This window comes from Ambystoma mexicanum, chromosome 3q (genome assembly GCF_040938575.1).
Source record: "Ambystoma mexicanum isolate Mex_15411 chromosome 3q, UKY_AmexF1_1, whole genome shotgun sequence".
NCBI lineage: Eukaryota > Metazoa > Chordata > Amphibia > Caudata > Ambystomatidae > Ambystoma > Ambystoma mexicanum.
Genome location: NC_090926.1, coordinates 797936130 through 797960508, shown reverse-complemented (window position 1 = coordinate 797960508; position 24379 = coordinate 797936130). Strand labels below are relative to the sequence as shown.

At 46.4% G+C, this 24379-nt stretch overlaps 1 protein-coding gene across 1 annotated transcript in view; it reads right to left on the bottom strand.

The window, feature by feature from the left end:
- ACSF2 (acyl-CoA synthetase family member 2) overlaps nucleotides 1-24379 on the bottom strand; it is a 1184899-nt gene that overhangs the window by 439803 nt on the left and 720717 nt on the right. Inside the window, exon 8 of the mRNA XM_069654880.1 lies at nucleotides 10663-10811. Coding sequence (XP_069510981.1) covers nucleotides 10663-10811 — 149 coding nt within the window. The remainder of the gene's footprint in view (nucleotides 1-10662; nucleotides 10812-24379) is intronic.

Genomic DNA, 24379 nt, shown 5'->3' with positions numbered 1-24379 from the left:
TCTTCCCGGGTCTGGTGGTCAGATGCCCTCGTACGTGCTGACCTCCGAGTCTAGTGTCTTCCCAATGCCCTCTGTGACCCAGCTTACTTGTATGCAAGCGTTTTTCAGTTTGTTTTGTGGCTCCGTGCCAGTTGCACATGTATTGCCTCTACGTGGCACTATTCCAGCCGGTTAAGTACTTCCTATAGGGCTTGCTCAAGTGGGCGTAATGCAAGGGCCTGACTAGCCCTTTATATGAGCACATTCCGAGTATATCCCCGGCGCTTCCGCTGCCTCTTAATCGTGGCGGTGCCTGTATGTGCAAACATTGGGATCTACATGTGCCCCAGAGTCCTTTGATGGTGATCTCCTCGGCCGTGTGACTGCCTTTGTCCGAGCCCAGAGTCTCCACTGTGCTTAATGGGGGCACGTAGTGCTTCGTATTGCGAAATGCCCATCTCGCGGGTATATTCTGTCCGGCCCCCACTTCGGTTCATTACTCACTCCATCTCAGCACAGCCTCCGTGTTCACCGAGGACTCTCCGGTTATCTTCACTCCTCCATGTCATCTTGCTCCTCTGCTCCGGAACTGCTTCTGTTGCTGCTGATTAGGGTACCGCAGCCCTGGTCTTCTCGGGTGCATTCGTTCTCATAGTGTTTACTACGGCTGTGGACCAGATTTCATAGGTCTGCTTTCCGGATGATCCCTTTGTCTCGGGCGGTCCGCCATCTTGGGGATGGCTGTACGTGATCCGCAACAGGACTTTCTCAGCTGTTTCCTCAATAACTGCATCAGCGATCTGAGTCAGGATATTCTCATCTGTGCCACGGCATATCACGGGCTCATTTTTGTTTTCTCCGCTCAAGGATCTCTCAACGTGAGTCTCTTTCAAGGATTATTAAAGGATCAGCGGGAGCTTCTACGGATGCACGTCCTATTACATGGCTCCGAAGCCACGCCCCCAGTCTATTTGATATGGGAGTGGTGAACCTGTTCAAATTAGGGAGTGAGGCTCCAATGGTAGTCACTACTATGAAAAGGTCACAAATCTGCCACAGCAGTAGAGAAACCAAGTGCAGGAGGAAGGTAGGGAAGATATCTCAAACTTTGGAGGCAAGCATATACGCGTTTATATCTTCTTCCACAAGTTGAAACAGATCCACTGTCCAATTCTATTGGTCCCTGACTGGACCTTGTCTAGAAGCAGAAAAAACTTCAGCACGACAATTATCAGCGAGCAAGACAGGGGAAATGCAATCCTTCTCATATTTAGAGTCAGTGAGCCTCATCACAAGTTGGGGGGTAGCCCTTAAATGCAGCGGTAATGCTATTACCGCCGGATTTAAGGGTCCGCCCATTTAGGAGTCTGGTAGCATTTACTCCCAGTTATAGGCTATTTAATGCCCATTTGTGGGCGCTATTAGCGCACGCTAATTGCACCGAAAATGCCCCATTGGGTCCAATGGACCCAATAGGGAATGGGTAATACCCATTACCACCCAACCCTTGATACCGGGTGGCAGTAACGCTATTAGCCCGGACATTACTCCTGCAGTAATACTGCCCGGGATACCGCCCAACTCGTGATGAGGCCCAGTGCCACTTAGGGTCCATACGAATTCAAACGTATGCCTGTGTTTGCAACACGCTCTGCTTGCTGCTCACAAATACTGACACCCAGAGGAATGCTTGGCTCGTCCCACGCACATCTACAGCATATCGAAGCTTGGTTCAACACCATCAAACCACCCAAGCATTGGAATAAGGTACCTTTAGGAGACTTTGTTCCCTTGGCCCACTTTCAGGACTTAAGGCAGGTTAAGCCCCTTTTGCACCATTTCTCCTGAAGAATTAGATCCTTTCAAGTAACACTGCTGCATTTCTTACCGGTTTCCTTCCTTCTACATTCTTGTTCTGCATTTTCCGTCTTCTTTTACAGTGGTGGGGTCTTATAGTGTATGTACTAGTTGTGTAATTGATTTGTTTTACTAAAGTATATATATTTTATAGAACCTTGATTGGACACTCTTATTTTGGAATTGCTGTACTACTGCTGCTTGAGTTGCTATTAAAGCCTTCCCTTGACTCATGTTACCCCAAAAAGGTAAATGAGGTTTATCTCTTGGCTGTGCCTGTTTTACCTTTTAGAATGGAATCACTGTTGGTTTGTAGATGTGTGGGGGCTGTGTAGGTAGGTGGTTTAGCCACTCCCCATCCTTATGCTCCTGCAGAGCAGAAGTCATATTGTTACACCAATACTCAAGGGACCCCCTCTCTCAGTCTCTTTTTAAAGCATTGCTGGGAATCTGGACATCAGACCCAGTATCCTTTGGTGTTCCTTTCAACATCGTTCTCACAGTAGTCTAGAAGCTTAGACTTCAACCCCCAACCGTAAAGAAAATCTCTTTTCAGGCTCCTTTTCAACAATGGCTGTGCTTGTCTACTTGTCGCTTTCTCAAAGTACTCTGTGACGTTAGACTTCAACTCCAAAAGCACAATGAAGCTGCTTTCCATCTCTGTCAACAGTGGCTGGGAACTTGGATTTAAAATGCCAGAAGGCTCTGGTGTTCATTTCACTAATGTTTCTTTCTGTAGTCAAGGAGCATAAAAATACAAATTCCAAAATGCAACACAGCCCCTTATTTATTTATAACATTTTTGTGACGCCCAAACCTAGAGGTATCAAAGCCTTTGAAGCAAAATATATGGTGACAGGGTAAATATAGTGACACTTAGCACCATTGGTGGCAAGCGTCAGAGAGAGCAGTGCGGATGTGGTGCAGGCTCGACAAGTAAGGTTAGTCGTATTTATCAAAAAGGCAAGATTTTAGTAGTCTCTTGAATGCGGTATGGGATGGCTGATTCCTGATAGTCGGTGGTAGGGTGTTCCAAAGGGTGGGTGCAGTGACACAAACTCGTGCCTCCAGCTTTGACACGTTTGAAGCGAGGGGTGTTAACTGAGAAGTTGCTTGAGGACTGAAGTAGCTGCTACTGTTTCCTTGTGATGGTGTCATTCAGGTAAGGGGGGGGCATTCATGTAGATGCAGCTGTGGGCAATGGAGAGGGTCTTAAAGTCTATACGTACCTTGATTGGTAACCAGTGTGATTCACGGAGTACTGCAGAGATGTGGTATGAGCGGCAGAGCCCCAGAGCTGTTCGTAGGGCTTTATATTGGAGGAGTTGAAGCTTAGCCAAATTGGAGGCTTAGGTGCCTTGGAGCAGTAATCATGTTTACTGAGCATTAGGGCTCTAGAGATGGTGAGGCAGTTGTTGGTGGAGAGTAACTTTCTGCTTAGGGAGATGAGCTTAGATGTATAGCCTGCTGAGGAGGTAAGGGCATTGACATGCTTCGTCATAGTAAGTTCAGAGTCAAGGTAAACCCCGAGGGTTTTTACTTGTTTGAGGACAGGGATGGTGACACCATCAATATGAAAGGACAAGTAGGAGCTATCCAGGGATTTAAGGTGCTTGGGTGAACCAACAAGGAGCAATTCAGTTTTCTCATCATTGAGACGAAGGTTATGTGTGGCCATCCAGTTTTGTATGGCACTAGATACGTTGTTTATGGTGGTGGTATCCTCAGTGTGGTTGCCTGTGATGAGGATGAGCACCTGTATATCATCTGTGGAATTTGTATAGGTAATGCCCAGGGCATCCAGGATAGTGAAGAGTGGTTTGGTGTAGGCGTTGTACAAGATGGGGCAAAGGCAATAGCCTTGGGGAACACCAATGGGAGCTGGAATAGGGTCGGCGGACGCCTTATTGATGGCAACCCTTGAGGTGTGGCCATAGAGAAACTATCTCTCCCAGATGGCGGCTTCTGTAGAGTCCCTTTACTAATAGTAGCTTGTAACTTGGCAGTTAATTTCCAGCATGTATTGGAGTTTGCTACAATCTCTTTGTTGCTGTGTTCTTGGAACTTTTCACACCTGGTTCCAGCAGCAATCATGCTTTCTTAACATCCATTGCTTAATGTGCTGTAGGAAAGTTCTCTTCCCCTCCGGCCAGAAACATTCTCGCCTTGTTCCAGCCAGCAGCACTACTCCTTTAATTCATTCCACCCATGGTTGAGGAGCGCCTCATCCAAGTTGCAGTTTGCTCGGTATCTCTGTACACTCACTCGCTCTTCCTCACCAAGATCCGGGAACTCTCTGCTTCTGTCATGCCCGTTTACCTATTTTTACCACTCGCCAGGGATGCACATTGATGTATCACACTGCAGCACACCTTATTACATAGAAATTTGCCTGAATCAGCCGCGTCCTACGCAAACTACATTGGCTTCCTCTTCAGGCCAGGATACTGTTCAAAACTGCATGCATCATCTACAAAGCAGTCACAAGTAGCACACCAGCTTATCTGATGGTTAAGCTCCACATACCTGGTGGCACACGCTCCTCGCACAGTAAATTGGCCAGCGGGTTTGAATCACAACCCGTCCGCATACAAACGAGCTGCAAACAATCCTTCTCTTGTCACACACCGATCCCTGTATCATCTCGGAATGCCCCCACAATTCACCAATTTTGCAAATCTCTCAAAATGTCTCTTTTCCAGCAACACCTGTCCAACGACTAATTGCAATGGATGCACATACTAACACACAGACTGCAACTCACAGTGCCCTGGAGGAGGTCCAGGGTGCCAGTCACACCCTGGACATCCTCATTTCTGGTGACATCCCTATCTCTAATCCGGTCACCACCCCCCTCTCCTGGTATGACCACTCTCTCCTTTCCTTCCGCCTTGGGCTGATTGACCCCCTATCCAAGCCACCCCCAGCACTGCCAGCCTCTTTCGCCGTCTGACCTATGAAGCGGGTATCAGTCGCTGCTTTCGCCTCCACCTTCATCCCTCCGACCCCCACTTATGACTCTCCCTCTGACACTGTCCTTGCTAACCTGCACCTCTCCAACACTCTTGACATCCTTGCCCCTGTCATGAGGATCCACCTAAAACCTGCCTCCAAGAACAACAGCTGGCACGACTCTGATCTAGCATCTCTGAAACGCAAGTACAGTGTCGCTGAACAGAAATGGCAGACCTTGGGTTTACCCTCTAACAAACTGTTCTGATTCCTGCTCCAAAGGCAATATCGCTTCTCTATCCACTTCAGCTGAAGTCTCCACCTCTCTCCTTCCCAGGCTCTCTGTGCCTTTTTGGCCTCCCATTTCACATCAAAAACTCAAGGCATCTTGTCCTCACTCTCCTTCACCCCCATCTCCACTCCCCCATGCCCGCTCCCCTTCCTCCTTTGGCCCCCTCCTTCCGCCCCCTCACTTTCCTCCCTCCTGCCCATAGCACCGGATGAAGTATCTAAAGTTGTCTGTTCTATGAAGGTCTCCTCCAAACAGGTGTCCCCTGCTCTTCCTGAATCATTAAGGACAACATCTCCTCTTGCGCCCCTGCTCTTGCTGACTGCCTTAACCACTCCTTTGCCACTGGCGCTTTCCCTCTATCCCTCAAGCACTCCATTGGGCACCCTCTCTTAAAAAGCCGTCTGCTGACCCCTCCTGCCCGGCTAACTATTGCCCTATTTCCACTACCCCCCTCCTGGGTAAACTCTTGGAGAAGCTGGCCCTCCCACAACTGACCCTCCACACTGATCTTGTTGGTTGCCTTCATGACCACCAATATGAATTCCGGGCATCCAGAGGCACGGAAACTGCTCTCCTGAACACCTGTGAAACCATGCTCGCACATCTCGACTCCAACTCCTCTGCTGTTCTCATTCTCCTTGATCTCTCCTCTGCCTTTGACATGGTCAACCATTCTATCCTCATAAAACTACTACACGATACCCTCAGCATCACTGGCTGGGCACTGGATTGGCTGACCTCTTTCCTCACTAACCGCCTTTCCGAGCTGCAACTGGGCCCCTTCTTCACCACCTCACTCTCTGCCTGTGACGTCCTCTAGGGCTCTATCCTATCGCCATGGCTCTTCAATATCTATCTTGGCCGTCTTGTTGACCTGATTCCCTCCTTTTCTCCTCATTTCCAGTGTTATGCTGATGACGCATAGCTTTCCTTCAAACTTCCCTCTACTACATCCTCGTCCTCCTCTCGGATCCCTGACCGCCCGCCATTCAGTCATGGTGTGCAGCTAACAATCTCTCTCTTAATGCCAGTATGACAGAGATCTTTCTCATTGGGACACATGCACCCTCTTTTCCTCCTATCCTTTGGCCACCCTCTTTGGGCCATCTACCCCCACCATCCTGTGAGGCCAAAAACCTCAGGTCATATTTGATTCCACTCTCCTCTTAATCCCACACATAGATCTTACTATGTAGTCCCACTTCCAGCTCCACCTCCTCAGAGGTATTCTTCCTTTCCTCACCTTCCCCCAGAAGCTCAATGTCTCTAGAGCTTGAATCCTCCCCAGGCAGAACTACTACAACAGTCTCTTTCTCAATCTCCCGCTTTTCTCCCTACGCCCCCTCCAGATAATCCAGAATAGGTCTGCACGACTTATCCTTGGCCTCAAGCCCAGGGACCGTATCTCTCCAGCCCTAAAATCTCTCCACTGGCCGTGGTGGCTGCAAGGATCAAATTCAAGACCCTCTGCATCATCCACAAGGCCTTCTGGGACCACACTATCTCCAACCTTCTCTCCCCAAACACTCCCCTGCTAGAGCCCTACTCTAATCTAACTTCAACTCTTTGTCAAAAGCTTCTCCAAGCAGAGAGTGGGGGGCAAGTCTCTCTCCTCGGCTGGCGCCTCCCTTTGGCACGGCCTCCCTAACCCTCTCAGACTAGAGCCGGACCTTAAGTTCCAGAAACTGCTCAAAACTCTGCTGTTCTCTACCTCTTTCCCATCCCTGTTAATCAACCCATAGCCGCTGTGACCGTTGGCCTGATCCTCATGAATCTCACAGGATTCCAGTCCCTTCTTCCCAGTCGATACCAGCACCCTCCCTTACTCTGCACTGCACTTGCTGGCCCCTGCTTGGCAGCTGTGCATCCCCCCCTTGGGAATCGCCTGCACTTGCACTTAGCCTGAGGTTCTCCTCTTTGGCTCCCCTTAGCACTTCACTCCCGGGCCCCCCACCGGTACTTGTCCACTCCTCTGCCCACCCCTCTTCCCTCACTATCGTCAGCACTTTTCCTCACTGCACTTGCACGTCCGAATGCCACAAGCCCTAGTAGGACCATGAATGTATTTTACAGTTTTGCTATTGTTATTTTTTTTTTAAATTTATTTATTTGACTTAATTTATTGTACAATTATTTTTTTTTTAAAAGGTCCAAAACGAAGTTCATTGTCCTTATGAATCCATCCTTTTGGAATAGCACTGTCATCCAACGGAATAAGACAAACAAGTTTGTGTTGAGGCTCCTGGAGTATATAGTTCCTTCCAATTATTCATTTGTCCTGGTGATGCAGGTCAATGTTTTTGATGAAAGACGCTACAGCCAACACACATCGAGTGTCGTCTCTACTAGTCAACGCTGTCCACCAGTTGTCTTCTGTTAGTGTAGTGAATGATTGCATAATTCTACCTAGGAATGCAGATCTTACAGCCTGCGTTCCTTCACATTCCAAGAGGAGGTGTCGACTTGATTCCACTTTGTCCAAGATTTTACAATATCGACACTCGTCTGTCGGTGAGATGCCATTGTTATTATTTCCCCCGTTCCCTTCCCATTTAGCCTTGTGTTGCCCAATTATGTTGTATAAGGCACCTACCAAATGCACAATAAAATAAATAAAGAAATAAAATACTGCGCTCTTGTTAAAAGATGCCAGCCCAGACTCTACCTACCCACACCATGTGCAGAGCTCTGGGGCTCTTGTGCTAGGTCCACGCTTTAAACAATCTCCCCAAGGCTAGTCACGGCTCTTCACAAGTGCTCTTGTGGGGTGGGTGGGTTTTTCCCAGTTTCTTTTCTCTGGGCGCAGGGATGTTCCCTTCTCTTCTCTTCTTTTTTAGTCTGGAGGCTGCTGGATGCTTTGCCCTGTCAGAATGTCTGGGCATGGTCGGATTGGGGAATAAAATGGTCTCGGGCACCAATAAAAAAAGTGTCCCACAGTTGCAAACGGTAATTTATCCCTTTTGTGGCGGACTGTTTGAGTAGTACCCAGGGGAGGTTTTTGATAAAACGTGATGCAAACTGTGCATTTTAAATAATATTTATTCAGTAACACTGGTCAAAACGACTAGCTGCATGGTGAAATAACATATCTAACTGGCCCACACGGGCCAGAAAAGTGGCCCACTTAGACCTAAAAAACGCCCCACACTAGCATTTTGATTTTTTGGCTCGGGCATTGGCCAATTGCCCTATAGGCCAGTCTGAGCCTGTGTCTGCTGCTCCTTTTCCCTCTTGCTCACAATCCTCCCCTACAGCAGTGCCTTCTCTGCCTGGTGTAGACTGTACCCGATCTTGTCCTTGCTCCCCATGGTTTCTGAATCAGACATTCACCAAATTGGTTCTGCTTTGCCTTTCTGCATGGACTTGCAACAACATCCCTTCGTCTCCTTCCTTGGCAGCTCACCCAGAACGTCCTCCCTGGTCACCAACCCCTCTGAAACTGCGATATCCCTCCTTTCTCTAGCACTTTGTGCTGTGAGCCACTTCATATGTTCCTGGAAAAGGAAAACTAATGTGCTCTTCAGTTCTTGTTCTCATCGAGATCCCTTCACCACAATCATTCAAGATGGCTTCCTTATGTACATTACCATTGGTTAGCTGGAAGATCGAAGAGCATGGCCGGTTTTTCAACCTTGAATGAAGGTTTTCCAGACACAGCAGTACAGTTTGAAAATTATTTGAATCACCATTTCATAAGAGCATGCTCTTCGCCTTTTCTTTAAAGAGGAAGAGGGTCAGGTTTAAACAAAGAATTTCCAGGTGGCTTTTCAGATTAGTTCGCACTGCTCAATTCCACAATTAATATCATTATTCTTATAGTTTAACTGTCCTGCTGGTTGGAAGGGGGTGGGGATATCCCCAGCTGAGCCAAGTTGGGCAGGTGGAACCACCTTTCTGTTTCGATTGCTTAGTCTTCTGGGGACCAACCTCTTCCAAAGGGGCTATGAAGCAAAGCGTCAGATAACAATTAGAGGCAAGAGTATTTTACTAACTACTTCTGGAGGTTGGGACAAAATGTTTTGGAGAGAGGGAATGTTGTGGAGTATACAAGTATCACCCATTCTCAAGTGGAGTGTTTATGATCAACCAAAAATTGCTTTGTCCTTTTAAAAATGTTTTGCTATAAACAATGCTTTCTTTCACGTCTGGACATGTTTATCTTTACGACGTTCTTAAGATCATGAAACACATTTGCAGAGCTCGCTGTGGCACGCTCTGCAGATGGCACTGATTTTAACCCATCAATGCAGCAGTTAGTTTAGTTTGTTTGCTTGCTAGGCGCTCATACAGCAAATGAATTCCGTTCCAAATCGCCCACAGGGCAACAGGGAGGGAACGTGGGATTGCAGTACTATTAAAATATACAAAAATACAGTGGGATGGGGACGGCCAAACCTACTATGCCTTGTGAGTGATTAGAACGTGGAAATGTAGCAAGGAAGGGGGCGGTGAGGATGGTGATGGGGTGTCAGGGCTCGAGGGTGAGCCACAGATGAAGAGCAAGGTATGGTAGGTGTTACACAGCCAGGTTCCATGTGGGGTGGAAAGTGACAGTCTCCAGTGCGAAGGGTGAGCCAAAGCAAGTGCTGAAGGTAGACAGAAGCTGGGGATGATTGAGTGTGAGTGGTCAAGGGCCCCGAGGATGCATAAGGGTCCAAGACTCCAATCACAGCAACTGTGAGATTAGCAGAGGAGGAGGGAAGAAGGGAAGGAGGAGGTAAAGAGGAAAGTCTTGAGGTGCTTTCGGAACTTCAGAAGGTCCTGCTCAAGACGCAGAGGGGGAAGGTGGCTGCTCCAAAGGAGGGATCCAGCGGAGGAAAGTGAACGGCCTCCTGCCCTCTGTTTAGCGAAACAACACACAAGGAGTTGGTGCCAGAGGAATGTAAAGGTCTGGTATTTTGAAAGAGAGATTTGCAGATAGTGTGGTCCCCGGCCCTACACAGCAGTGTAGGGCAGGCACCTACACACAATTTGTCCCGATCATATTTATTTGGCAATATTAGCCAGATGTTATGGAGTTCAGCTAACAGGTATGCTGCTTTTCTGGAGCCCTAACAAGATAGTCTTTCCATACATAGAGCGCAGGCACAGAATGGGAAACAGTAGTGCTAGCTTGCATTGCACCCGCAACAGCTGCATGATGCATTCTCTGGCCTTCACACACTAACCGACATGCAGTACTGCATGGGCCTATCAGTGCAAGTGCCCTGGTTATCCAGAACAGGTCAAAACGGTGGGCACCCAGCAATATTGCCACCTACAAGGAGGCATAGCTCTGCAGGGGTACAGCCAGCAGTGCAGAGGTATAGGAATAGGTATAGGCGAGGTACAGAAATGCACAGAAGTAGAGGAGCGGCAGCAAGGGAGCAGAATGAAAGAAAGCAAGAGAACAGGTGACTATTGAAAAACAAGCACACATGGGTAAATAAGAGCATATGTCCATACATACACGGACACGTGGTGGTGTCTGGGTCCCCAAAGAGCATTGAGAATACTTGATGTGGATTAGCTGCCTACTTGCCTTTTACACAATCTGGTGACAACTGCGTTGACATACATTTCATACAAAGGAAATGACTCACTTTTCCTCTTCAATAGTCTTCAGCGTGGCTTTGGCATCAAAGCCCGGTGATGGGAAAACCATGGTTACCCCATGGGTGGCCATCACCATAGTGCCCCCTACAGAGCCGAGGCAGTGGAACAGAGGTGGCGAGAGGGCACATCGGACATCCTAAAGAAAGGTAAAAAGACAGTCAGCTTCTGCAGGACATTAAATAAGGCAAACGGGTGAGGAGAGGGAAGTGTAGCACAAATAAACAAAAGGAGGATTATGGGGCAGAGAGCAAAGGAAACGGATAAGGGGAGAAGTGAGAATATCTGTGTACATTATTATTTATTTAATGCGCTTAGTTTAGAAAACCTTTCGCATCATAATCCACTTCACCATAAAATACATTAAAATCCAATGTAAGTTTAAAAAATGAACCATCATTTGTACTTTCTGTCCTGCAGCCCATCCTATTTCACTCGTATTAACACATTACAGTTAAAATATCACATGAAAGCTATGAAAGCTAATATTGATAAGCAATTCAAATGAACCCAGCCGAGTTGTCACAAAGAGTCAAAGACCATTATCCTGTCACAGGCGTGGCTTTTTCCACCATTACCACTATTATCTGGCACATCCTAAACAATACAATGTTCATATGCGTATTACTTGAATTTTATTGTGTCTAGGTCAAGCACAGATCGTCCCAAATAAAGCATATACACTGGGCCTCATTACAACATTGCTGGTGCAGTAATTATGTGCGGGTAATACCGTTGACCACCCATTGCCGCACCAGCAAAGTACAAGATTGCCTATGGGGTGGCTGGAATTACATCCAGCTAAACGCTGCAGGTAATTCCGCACCTTGCTGGCAAAAATAGCTGGTATTAATAGAAAATCTCCCATGGAGTCCTATGGTACACCATTAACATCATTAAACTGCATTTGTAATCCGGTGGTAATTTCGCCGGACCGAGTACTGGTAACAGTGTTACAGGTTACCAGTATCCTGGCGGTAACCTTGTAACGAGGCCCACAGTGCCTAAAGTTTTGCACCTTGTCATTATATGTCTATTCGATTCTGTTAAATGCCTGCATTTACACAACATACACCATCTGTCTTCCCGTGGGATCCCCATCCTTGGGCCCATAACAACAAATGTAGGATTGGTTGAATCGCATCAGAAGTATGAAACGGCACATCACACGCGAGGGGGATAGTTCCAGGTATTTTTGCGGGAGCAAGTATGTATGTGGTTTGACTTAAGCAATCATTATACGTTTTTAGTTTTGCCAGATAGCCATGGCTATCCTGCCAATCCCATGATTTTAATTTACTGGCAAATTCTTTTATGAAATGTTAGAGATCATGGTCACAATTTGGTTCCCAATTGATTTTCTTGAACATATCTTTATTTCATGCGATGAAATCGCTTGTAATGGTTCAAATCTGGAACTTCATATTAATCCCCAAGAGAGCAAGCAGGCACATAGCAGGTGAGGGGCGACACAAACGATACAGACGGGAAGCAGCGTATTGGCCAAATCCTCCACATCTCAGTAATTGGGTTGAAGCCAAAGCCTACCAGAGAAGTAGTCGAGGACCCCAGCCCCAAAGCCAGCGGGAGAGTGTCAAGCTACAGTGCTGTTCACAAGACCACTGACCACCAGCCAAGGGTCGGGGATCCCAACCCACAAATCCAGGGACTGAGAGAGAAAGTCCCTCAGCACAGTAGTTGGTCACAGACCACTGTTAAAGCTAATAGCGAAAGGGGTACAGATAATCAGCTTCCTCAGCAAAGTGGTTGGTCGCAGACCACTGTTAAAGCCAATAGTGAAAAGGGCATTGGAAGTCATCTTCCTCAGCACAGTAGTTTGCCGCAGACCATTGCTAAAATCAAGTATAAAGAGAGGAATGCAATTAATCTTCCTTGTGGCGTACTTGGCAGGATAGTGAGCCAAGAACGCTGAGTCCAAGAGGAGAAACACCGGGTAGAAGATCCAAGCCCAAATAGAGACACAAGTCATCTTCCTCGTGGCAGTCCTTGGCAGGTTAGTGAGCCAAGTCTGCAGACTCAAAGAACAACAACCTGGGTCTGTGACCCAAAGACCATTGGAACTTTATGTGATATTGAATAGAGGAGACACTGAGTATCCGGGTGAAGGAAGTAATTCCCCCTAGGTATAATGTGATTGGCAAGTTGTAACAAGAAGCATCAGGTGGAGGAAGTCATCCTCCTGATAATAAGCGGAGGAAGCAACGTCAAGCTTCCAGCCAGAAGAAGGGAGTCATTCCCCTTAGCCTTTTGACTAGAAAGGGCCAAATGAACCTTTTTTTATCAGGATAAGGGAGGCATTCCCTCTGATACACCAATGACCCGAGACAAGAACAGTTGTTGGGTTTGTTTTCTTTTGTTTGTTGGAGGATATTTGCAACCAGGGGAAGGAGGTCATGCCCCCTGGTGAACATTGTTTGAACGTTGGTGTGTTGAGAATACGCCAACCAGGGGAAGGGAGTCATTCACCCTGGCGAACATTGTTTGATCTTTGCTGTGCTGAGAAAATGCCAACCAGTGGAAGGCAGTTATTCCCCCTGGTGAGAACCGTTTAAGTTCCTGAAGTGACCTCTTATCACAAACCCAGGAGAAGGGAGCCATTCTCCTGGGCAAGGAACACTTTAATCTCATCTACTTTAGTTATAGGTGTGAGTGACAGAACTAGGGATTTTGACACAGGACGGTGGACATTTAAGTTACACTGAAATTCTAGCAGATCCTTTTTAGTCTTTAGTTGAGGCAGGGAAACACCTCATAGAAATAGGGATAGTTTGGCCTTTTTTCTTTCATTGAAAGAAGAATAAAGGTCTTTGCCAATCGTCATGCCACCTTTGTGTCAGTCTGCTTCTACACCCACACAATAGTATTTTTACCAGCATGATAGGCAAATCCAATATGATGAATGTTCTTAAGTGTGGATACCGACTGCATTGGTGCAGCCATTATAGACATGTTTTTTCACACCGCCAGCATGAAAATGTTTTTATGATTGCATATATTGTGAAATTGTGTTGGGAAATGCTCCTGTGCACTGTAGGTGACCAGGCATCTATTGATTGTTTTCAGGTGGTACCCTACAAAACCGATTGTAAACTGTGTTTTGTTTATCAACATTTTTACCGAAATTGTGCGCTTTAAAATGCACCATTTTAACCCATTATTTAAATAATGTCACATATGGGGAGAGATGAGATGGGGTAGAATGCTTCTGCCGCCCACGGATGAATTTGGTTATGGCCTGCAGAGGAACACAAAGAGGAGACAGACTAGATGGGGTCATGTTGAACACTCTTATTAGAAATTATAGAAAAATTCCACACTATTCATAATCTATGGATTTCCCTGCCTAACACAACTAACTAGGGTGATCGTCGTCAGTAGTAAAGTGCAAAACAAAGTCCGTCCTTAGTCCAAAATCTTAACTACGCTTACCCTACAACTAATTCACAACAAATAAAATGCAGGAGAATGACTCCCTTCTCCTGGGACAGCTTTCTCAGTTCAGTTCCTATTGGTAAATAATATTTGGATAGTTTTTAGCTATCGTTTGCACCAGTTCATTCAGTTCCTCTATGTTTTTTTCCAGCCTTCTGGTTTATTCTTCCCCTGGTGTTGAAAGGTATAACTAAATGTCTCTCTTTCTCTGGTGGAGTCTTGCTCTCGTGGTCACTCACTCTTCCATATAAACGATGACAGTAAGCCCAGAATTGGCTTTCACTTTCTCGGTCACTCATGTGCTTACTGAGATGAGTATTATGAACCCAGTATTTATTCCGACTCTCTTGGTTATTGACCTTCTCACTGGGAAGCGTAGGATAAGTACGGTATTGATCCTTATTCTCTGGACCACTCACGTTCCCACTGGGACGAGTATTCTGATCCCAGTATAGATTCTCGCACTCTTGGTTACTCGTTTTCTCTCTGGGATGGGTAGGATAAACCCAGCATTGCTTTCCATTACTCTCTCTGTGTTTACTGTCTCAAACACGGTTATGCCATGTCTTGACTTCCTCTATCTTACTGGGGTGAAGATGATGTCCCCACTTGTTATATTCGTTTCTCTTGCATTCTGTTGTATAACTCTGCCACTAATGATTGCCTGTCCCCCCGGGTCTACCGCTCCTCCTGTTACATTCCTTGTACTGGGGCTCCGTCACCGGGTCGGCGTCTTCCCTGGGGAAGTCCACATCTGTCAGGATGACTTTCTTTCTCCGTGCCTTCTCTCATTCTGACATGCTATGGCATGCTTTCCAGTAAGCAGTATCAGCTCCCAGAGGGGTCCCTTCACTCTTCTAGTCTCAGCCACCACTTCTCATGTTCCTTGCCTGTTATTTTGCTGACACGCTAGCTCATACCTTTCAATACCCTTGATCTGCTCTGAGTGAGGTTCTCTATCTCGCTGTCTCGGCCACCACTTCTCTCTCGCATGTCCCACCAGAGACCACCCTCGACTTCAAAGACGTGCTCGACTATGTGCCTTGGAAAGTGCAGCTTGGACACTGATTCCGGTATGCTCCTCCCCTGGGAGAGGAAGCATTCTCCCGAGTCTGCCAGCTTCCCTCACAACTCTGGTTTGAAATTCCAGGTCTCTCTCCTTCCTGATTTCCCTCCTCCCACTTTTATGACACTTCTCTGGGGCTTCACCAGCATTCTCGTGGGAGTCCTCTGTTTCTCAGAGCCTTGGACATATTCGTTATTGTTCTTGCGAGTTTCTTTGGCACAGTACTGGGCAGGTACGGATTTTCAGATTCAACACCACCATAACAAGTGTCCACAGATTTCTCTTGTTCTCTCCACTTGCCTCTACCCCTATGGAGGGAATTGTGTAGCAGGCTCACCTCCCTAGCCAAATAAGGAAAGGCACCCCGCTTGGGAGAAGTGACTCAATACCTTGATTTGTCACAGGCTCCACTACTACACAGTCACTTGTGCACATTTCTGAGAAAAGTTTACTCCCGTCCAATGCCCGTCCATAAAAAAAAAATCACCACCAACACTGGAGACTGTGAAATGCACTTAACCTGACACATGCAATGTAACTGCTCAGCTGGGTACCCAATCCGAACCCAACTTCCTTCTGCAAACAATTAAGCAAGCAGACATGCTGTGAGAAACTCATGGTGACAACAAGTAAGACAGACACAAGTGTTCACAGTTAAAGGGTGTTTATTGAACAATGAAAATTGCATGCGGGATGAAAACAACACGTATTGTAAATCTGTCTAAGATGGGAGCAAACGTCGACCATTAAATGAAATATAAAGCAGTCCTTGTGGTGTCTTGTCAAATAAAAGGGCCTACACTAAAAAAAAAAAATTGCCAATCCTTACAATAATGAAAGAAAAATTGTGGGAAAGGGTTTTTCAATAAAGAAAGAAGTGTTCTTATGAAATGATATGTCATTTATAACGCGCCTATGCACAAGTGTTTCAAGGCGCGACATATCATTCTTAAATGATATGTCAGAATACGGTAGCCTGGGTCTTCCTTCCCCACATTTAGTGCACAGGGTAAGGTGGGAGCTTAGAGCACAGTACTTTCTCGGGCTTCTCCAGCACAAGACGACATTTCCAATGGCAGTTCCCAGGACTGGCGATGATCAAGTCTCGGTTCCTTAGAAAGTCTCTTGCCTGCGGGCCTGATGTGTTCAGATAACCAAAAACAAAAGTTCCTTTAACAAATGAAAGTTAATTTTCAAAGTTCCATTTGGGTGAGGGTTTCACCGCTGGGCCCCACTCTTCTGGGTTGACCCTTGTCAATTGTAATACAAAGTTTCAGTTAGGGTGATGGTTTCACCCCTGGGTCCCCCTTTTCTGGGCTGACGCCTTTCAATTGAAATCCAAAGTTCAGAGAGAGTGACGGTTTCACCCCTGTGTCCCCCTCTTCTGGACTGAACCTTTACGTATCATATTAATTACGTTTATAGGTCAGTTCCTTTTCTTAAAGTTTGGATGACAGCTTCACCCTTGGATCTCTCTCTGCGGGCTCGGACCCCTCTTGACTGCTAGTACTTGGATGATAGCTTCATCTCTGGCATCCCTCCTTCGGGTTCACTCTTACCATCTCTTTACTTTCTGCACTACTTTTGCTCAATGTCGGGGTGACAACTTTTCACCCTTAGATCCCCCTCCGCTGGGCTCCGACCCCTTTCGATTCTTAGCCTCCCTTCACCGGGTTTACTATGGCTCTTGAGCAGGGTGATAGTGGCTCACGCCTCTTTACTTTCAATGTTCCCCTTTATATCTTTTATATAGTTCCAAGGTTTCGGGATTCACTTCCCTTTCTTTCACAGTGCTTGTAGATCAAAGTCTTTTGATTGTAAAGGGATTTTGCTCGACACTCTGTATGGCCACTTTGTCCTATTTCACTGGCCTTCCTAGGGGCTGCTGGTGTCTGTAGTTTCTCAATATGGGGCTCGGCCAGAGTCTCTTGAATTCGTGCCTGCGTGGTGCCTGTTTCCCGCTTCAGCCGGTCTCCCCTTAACCACCATTTATAGTTCAATAACTGTTCAATCAAATATGTTCAAACCTGCCACTCTGCTATTTTCCTTCAACACAGCACATTGCTTATCAATTCTCCCCTCGACTCAGTGGCACCGCTTGGCCTTCGGCTTTCTCTGGGGTCAAGGCCGGTACAGCAGGCGTGGGAGTTTCCCTTTCTCCTGCTCATTGGCATAGGCTTGCCCCGTGTACCATTGACAACTGTTGCAGGACACTTGAGCTATTGTTCACAGTTTTAGGCTCTCTTCCATGAAGGTTCCGCAGGCCGGGGATAAAAAGGACAAGGTTACTTCTTTCCTCGTCACCCTCTTGATTTTTGCCACCTTTCTCCTTCTCTTGAACTGCCACGTCGTAGCCGTCTAGTCGTGCTGTCTGCTGTAGTTGCCTTCCCCGTACTGTGCCCTCTTGCTCCACTTTTTATCCCTGTGGGGAAAAGGGAGGGTCATCAGGTGTGTGTGATTTAAGCCAATTGCCTGACCCTCGGGTTGAAACATGTCAGGTACACAGGTTTGACGTTAGTCTGTTGTCTATTGTGTGGTGCAAAGGTGTTTGTGCCAGAAAAGGGGGAGGAGGCAGTGTCTTTGAATGTTGTACCTGAGGGAATGGAGAAAAGGTGTCAAATGAAAGGGGATACCGTGTCTGACCCGTCGGTGTCCCATTCCTACACCTCAAGGACCCCCTCTCCAGGTGTTCCTCCCTCACTGGTCCACTCCCAGGAACTGGATCCAATAGCGATGGCCGTGTCCCGGCCACTTGGATAATGGGTCCTCGAGGTTTAGACAGGGAGACACCTTCACTTCAATGCTCACTGATGCAAAAGAGTTCCAAAACTGGGCAACTATTGGCGAGCCACTAACAGTAAGTGAGAAATCAAAGTGTAACAGACACTTGAGAATGTATTTGTTGTGGTCTTCTGTATCGCTCAGAAGAATTATACATTGGCCTCCTGACAAATCAGTACCAGAAACCATTTCTACCTGGGAATGAACCTACTTTCAAAAACCTCTGTAGCAACTGGAACAACCACTGGGTGTGTATTATCTCTATTGCTCGTCCAATTGAAATTGAGAGTTATTCCAGCCCAAAGAGTAATTTTCTGGCAAGCAATGAACTCTAGGTATACATATGAGGTTAGTCCCTGCCCGTTGTGGAAGGAACCATAAAGATCTCTTCCCCTTAACCGACTAGTTCTTTCTATTTTGCACGAGTCACAAATGGCCAAAATAATCCACAGGCCACAGTAATGTGTTTTAAGGTTTTATTAAAACTCAATCAATAGTTTTTGGGGAAGGTGTGATTTGGTCAGGCTAAGGCCGTCCCGACGGCTTGGTCTAACTCATGTGTGGGCTCTCTCCACCCTAGCCCATATCTCCCTAATCACCATAATATTCCCTATGCTAACCAATGCCAGGTAATTCAGTAAGCCCTACGGTTTAGTTCTAACCTTGTCTATAATGAAGGGCCAGAAGGCCGAACCCTTTTCCAACTAATTCCCACTGGGACTCCCTAAGGATTCTTAAGCTTCACAATCTTTTGAAGGTCGATTCCAGATGTTCTCTCCACTGTCTCTGACCACTTCCAACTTTCTCTTCTCCTATCTTCCCCCTCTCCTTACTATTCCTTGCTCTCTATCTTCCCATTCCTCCCCCTTCAGCATCTGGCTCACCCTTCTAATGCTTCACTACTCCCATTGTCTCACTCCCTCTCGCCTTCCCTCTACTGTTCCTTACTCTTTCCCCTCTCCTACCTCACTCACTCACTCTCTGCTCCCCTGGCCACCTACTACCTTGCTCCCCCTACTCTCCAAACTCCTACTTACTTTCTTAACACCCTCCTGCCACATTCTTGCACTCTCTCCCTCCGAGATAGCTACACAGTTTCCACTCACATATTTTCACACCGTCTAACGTTCCTTCTCTCTGCACTTACTCCCCTATTTCTCACACCCACTACATTTCACACTATCCAAGTGGGACGTCAGTTTAGAAGCACAGAGCCGTGTTTTTTTCTGACTTTTCTTCCGTATTGCGGTTAGGTGTCAGGGGATTGGCTGCCCCGATGCCATGCGTATGTACATAGCTGCTGCACAGGAGTCTGGGCATTGTAGTTCTTTGGGCATGTTTTAGCTCTCAGTCTCCATGGGAACTGTCATTCCCACACACTGCCCTGTAAAGTGGCATTGCCCCACGATATAGCCTCCAAGCTCTGAGAAAGATCTGAAGAGTGATCTGGGTGGCATATCCCTGGATGCAGAGTGTTTGGGGTGCTACATTTCTGAGAGGATCCTGTGGAAGCTGTAGGCAGTGCTAGTGGGGTGCTGCATCCCTGGATGCAAAGTGAGAACCTTGCGGAGACTGAGAATTAAAGCAAAAAGCAAGGTGGGTGCTTCAATCCTGTGATTGCTAAATCAACCAAAATCAAGCAAGAATCATATTGGGTGCTATAATGCCTAACTGGGAAGTGAAGCAAGTGAGTATTATGCTGGGCACTATAACCCTGAAAATGTAAAAAGCATGCTTTGTGCTATAACTGTAGGATGAGAAGCAAAGCAAGAAGCACACTGGACACCATAATGATAGCTAGTTTCTGGAACCCTGTGAGGAAGAGTACCTCTCAGGCACTATACTTTCCATTGTCCCTTGTACCTTATGAGAAATGTAAAATCCCTACTTGTTGTTGGGGCACCCAACAGTTTCATAGATGAGATAGTTTAGTTCAACCCATCTGGACTATAACAGTAAATATCAGAAGAATGAGAACCTTGTTGTAGTAGTTCTGTGTTGATCTCCAAAGACTGGAGACATCCTATCAATCTACTGGCAAATAGACTTCCCCATCCCTCCATTGTTCTGATCTCTGTCTGTTATTCAAAATCAGGTCAGAGAGATGGTCCTCTTGACCTTAGTAGTTTCTCAATTGCTGAGGAAATCATGGTTCTCCTTTCTGCTCTAGATGCTAGTTTGGCACCTTCTCGGCCTGCTTATACTCTGAGATGGCCTTGATTGCCAGGAGTGAATTTACAGCATGGAAAAAGGTCAGTATGGAAACTGAGAGGGAGGGTTTAATGTTTGTTTGTTTTATCATTTATAAACTCGAGGGTATCAGGGCGCAGGAAGCAACAAGAAGGTTTTCAGCTTTGGTTACATTGCTTTGCAGTCATAAACAAAATATACAAATTATATACAAACAGAGGGGTGGCAGAAGGGAGTGGAAGGGAAGGGTGAAGTAGGTAGGGGTCAGAGCATTAACAGTCATTTTCCTTGATCAGGTGGATGAGGTTGTGTCTAAAGTGTGGGTAAGACTGATCTACCCTTAGGGCATGGGGAAGGGAGTTCCAGTGTTGTGTGGATTTTACCGGGAAACTGCTTCCTCCAGTTTTGACGCATTTGAATCTAGGCACTGTCAGCAGGTTGGAGTTGGCGGTTCTAGTGGGGCGGTTGGAGGAGTGTCTCTGGAATCTGTCGATGAGATAGTGTGGGGCAGCCTTGTTGAGACATTTGTGAGTGATGCTACTTTAAGTGAGATTTTGTCTTTTGTGGTGAGCCAGTTGTTAGCTGTCCTTATGTCGGAGATATGAGCTTTTTTGGGGATACTCAGTGCTGCTCTAAGAGCATTATTTTGTAGAATCTGGATTTTGTTAGTGATGTATTTATTGCTCCCTAGATATAGGGCGTTACAATAATCCAGCTTTGACAAAATGAAGGCTCTTGCCACGGTGGTGCAATTGTTAGAGGGGAGGAAAGGCTTGGCTGCTCTTATTAATTTGCATGTGTCTGCGGTAGAGGAGGCCATGGAGTTGACGTGTTTTTGAATGTGAGGGTGGCATCCAGGTAGAAGCCTAATGTTTTGACTTCTTTGGCTACTATGATGGTGTTATCATCTATGATGAAGTTGGAATAGTTATGGCCACGTTTATTGATGGTAGGGGTGGTGCCAAGGATTATGAGTTCCGTCTTGTCATCATTCAGGCATAGACCGTGCGAGGCCATCCATGCCTGGATGATGATGTACACTCTGTTCACCAAGGCCAAATCCTTGCCGTAATCTCCCGTCAACGGTAAGAGGATCTGGGTATCATCGGCATAATTGGTGCAGGTGATACCAAGACCATAGAGATCATCGAAAAGGGGCTTCGTAAATATGTTGTACAAGGTGGGGGAGACACATGATCCTTGGGGCACTCCGCAGGTGATGGGAATGGGATCGGCGGATGCTATTGTTGAGAAGAAGTGCATGGTCCTTTTGTTTAGGAATGATTGTATCCAGCCTATTGCTTCTTGCGAGAAGTGAATGGCTGAGTCCAGATGGTTACAGAGGATTTTATGATCTACTGAATCAAACGCTGCTGATAGGTTGAGTAGTAGTAGTAGTAGTGCCGCTTTGCCATTGTCTCCAAGTGAGTCAATTTGTGCCTCAAGGTCAATTAGCGCCGTCTCAGTCCCATGTTGGGGTCTGAAGCCAGATTGGCAGACTCCTAAGAGATGATTTTGTTCTAGGTATTGTTGTATTTAAAGGTAAGCTACCTTGTCTAGAATTTTGAAGACGAAGGGGATTGTGGTGATGGGTCTGTAATTAGTGGGTATGGATGGGACCAGTGTTTGGTTTTTGAGCAACGGGAGCACCCAAGACTCTTTGAGGTTGCTGGGAATGATACCGGAGGAGAAGGAGGAGTTAATGAGCTTTCAGATAAATGGTGATAAATCTCTTGCTGGGTCCTTTATGATTTGGGCTGGGCATGGGTCACCTTGGCAGTTCGAACATTTCAGTGTGAGTATGATTTTTTCGACCTCGCGGAGGGTTACTTTAGAGAAACTAAAGCGGAGTGGAGGTTTTATAGAGGGTTTAGGAGTGGGTGAAGTTTTGCTGGCTGCAGGGGTTGAGTGACTGAGGATTTCTTTTTTGTTGGCAATCTTAATTTGGAGGGCAGCTACTTTATTGGAAAGGGCATTTTGGATGCTGGTGCACCCGGTTCTATCCTTCACGCAGGTGTCTGGGACTGGGATGGGAGTTTCCAGTTCTTTAAGGATGGAGAAAAGTTATTTTATACTTGCGTTTGCTTGGGATATTCTTTGATTGTAGGAGTCTTGTTTAGCTAGTATAATTTCTTTTTTGTAAAGGGAGGTTAACTTATTGATGTTGGTTTTGTTGTCATCAGTAAGAGATTGTCTCCATGTCTGTTCACTTTTTCGTTTTTCAAGTCTAAGTGATTTCAGGTTCGGTGAAATCAGGCGTTCAAGTGCTTTTTAGGTTTGCTCTTTCTGAGTTTTGAGTGGAGCTATGGAGTCTAAAGCTGAGGTCATTATTTTGTTATACTCATTGACCAAGGTGAAAGGATCAGTGGAGTCTGGTAGTGAGTTCAAGGTAGGTAGGATGAGGGGGACACGTTTGTCGGCTGAAATGGTTCTTTTGATACTGGTGGGGATGGCGGGGGCTAACGAGTTGTTAGGAGGAGTAGGTAAAATGGCCTCAAGAGAGAAGGTTATGAGGTGGTGATCAGACCATGGTTGGGGAGAGATGGAGGTGATGGAGGCATGGCAGTTAAAGTCGGCTACCCAGTCGAGAATTCTCCCTTTGTTGCGGGTGGGTAGAGTCACTTTTTGGTTGAATCCTAGTTCTGCCAGTGAGCCAGCAATTTGTGCGGCGTGCTGGTGTTTGGGGTCACTAAACCCCAGGTTGAGGTCACCTAGAAAAAGGCAATGGGATATGTTTTTGAAGTTATCAGAGAGGATGGTGGTTAGGTCCTCCTCAAATAGTCCCAGAGGGCCTGGGGGTCTATGCAGAAGGTGGATAGTGAGAGTTTGGGTATCAGTGATGGATAATTTAGCTGTGAGGGATTCACACGATTAAAAATTGTGTGGTGGCGCGAGTCTCATGGCTAGACCACTTTTGGCAATTATGGCGAGGCCTCTTCCTCTGGAAATGGTTCTGTCCACTCTGAGTAGAGTGTAGTCCTCAGGGATTGCTAGCATGAGAGCAGGACCTGCTGCAGAGTGGAGCCAGGACTCCATAATGGCTAGGAAGTCCACTTTTTCGGTTCCATGTGTTAAAATCGCTGCAAAAATGGCCATGAACACAAAATATTGCAGCAAAAAGGCTACGGTTTTGTCACTGCAATCCATGTAAAGGATGCAGGGGACACCCCTGCAACCCGCGGAGCCATTATACCATTTAAGGGGAGCAGGGGACACCCCCGCAATCCTCGCTCCCCTTAAATGGTGTAATGGGGTACACCTTTAACGGGTCAAACTAGAGCATTTTTGCCGCAATTCTTTGTTCAGGTGACATTTTTGCCACGATTTTATCACTGCATACCACTTTTTCTTGTTGTAGGAAGTCCACTATTTCTGTAACATGTGCTACTAAGAAGCAGGCATTTATTAAGGCGCATCTGATGTTAGGCTTTTTGGTCTTGGTAGTAGTTTTAGGTGTTTCCTGATTATTGAGAGTGCGCGTAGATGGAGAAGTAGCATGTTTGTTCTGTTGGGGGTTCTTAGGCAAAAGGGTGTGGGGAAGGTGGGCAGGTTTGGTTTGTGGGTAAGTATTCCTGATGTTTCTTATTTTGGAGGGGGGCGTAGCCCTGGCAAAGGGTTCAAACAGTTTGGGTAGTCTAGCGCGAAAGTTGAAGGTTTCTGTAGGTAGTACTACATGGTCTAATAGTGAAGAGCTGGTTTTGGCTGTAGGTGTTGGACATGAATGGGAGAGCAAGAGTCATGTTTTTAGGTGGTGGTGCTACTATGTTGGGAAGAAGTGTGATACGTGGATTCGTGTGACAAGACAACCAAATAAGGTCAAGGATGGTCTTAGTAGGACTGTGTAAATGTCTGGCATATACATAGTGGGCAGTGTCTGCAGGGGAGTGATGTTCACTGTGGGTTAAGAACAGCTGTTGTGTTGGGCCAGTGGATACATACATACATTTTCCAAGATAGGTATTAGGCTGGTGGGTACCTACATACAGTTACGAAATAGATAGGTTCTAAAATACAGTGGGTAGGTACAATTCACTGCTGGGTAGCATTAGTCAAAATGGCCGATTTGTTAGGTGCATGCACACAGTTACTATGATAGGCTAATTCAAGTGTGCATGAGTAGGTAAAGTACACTGCTAGGTGGATATCCCTTGTACAGTTTCTATGAAAGGCTGATTCAAGTGGACATCGGTAAGTACAGAGCGCTTATTATTTTAGCT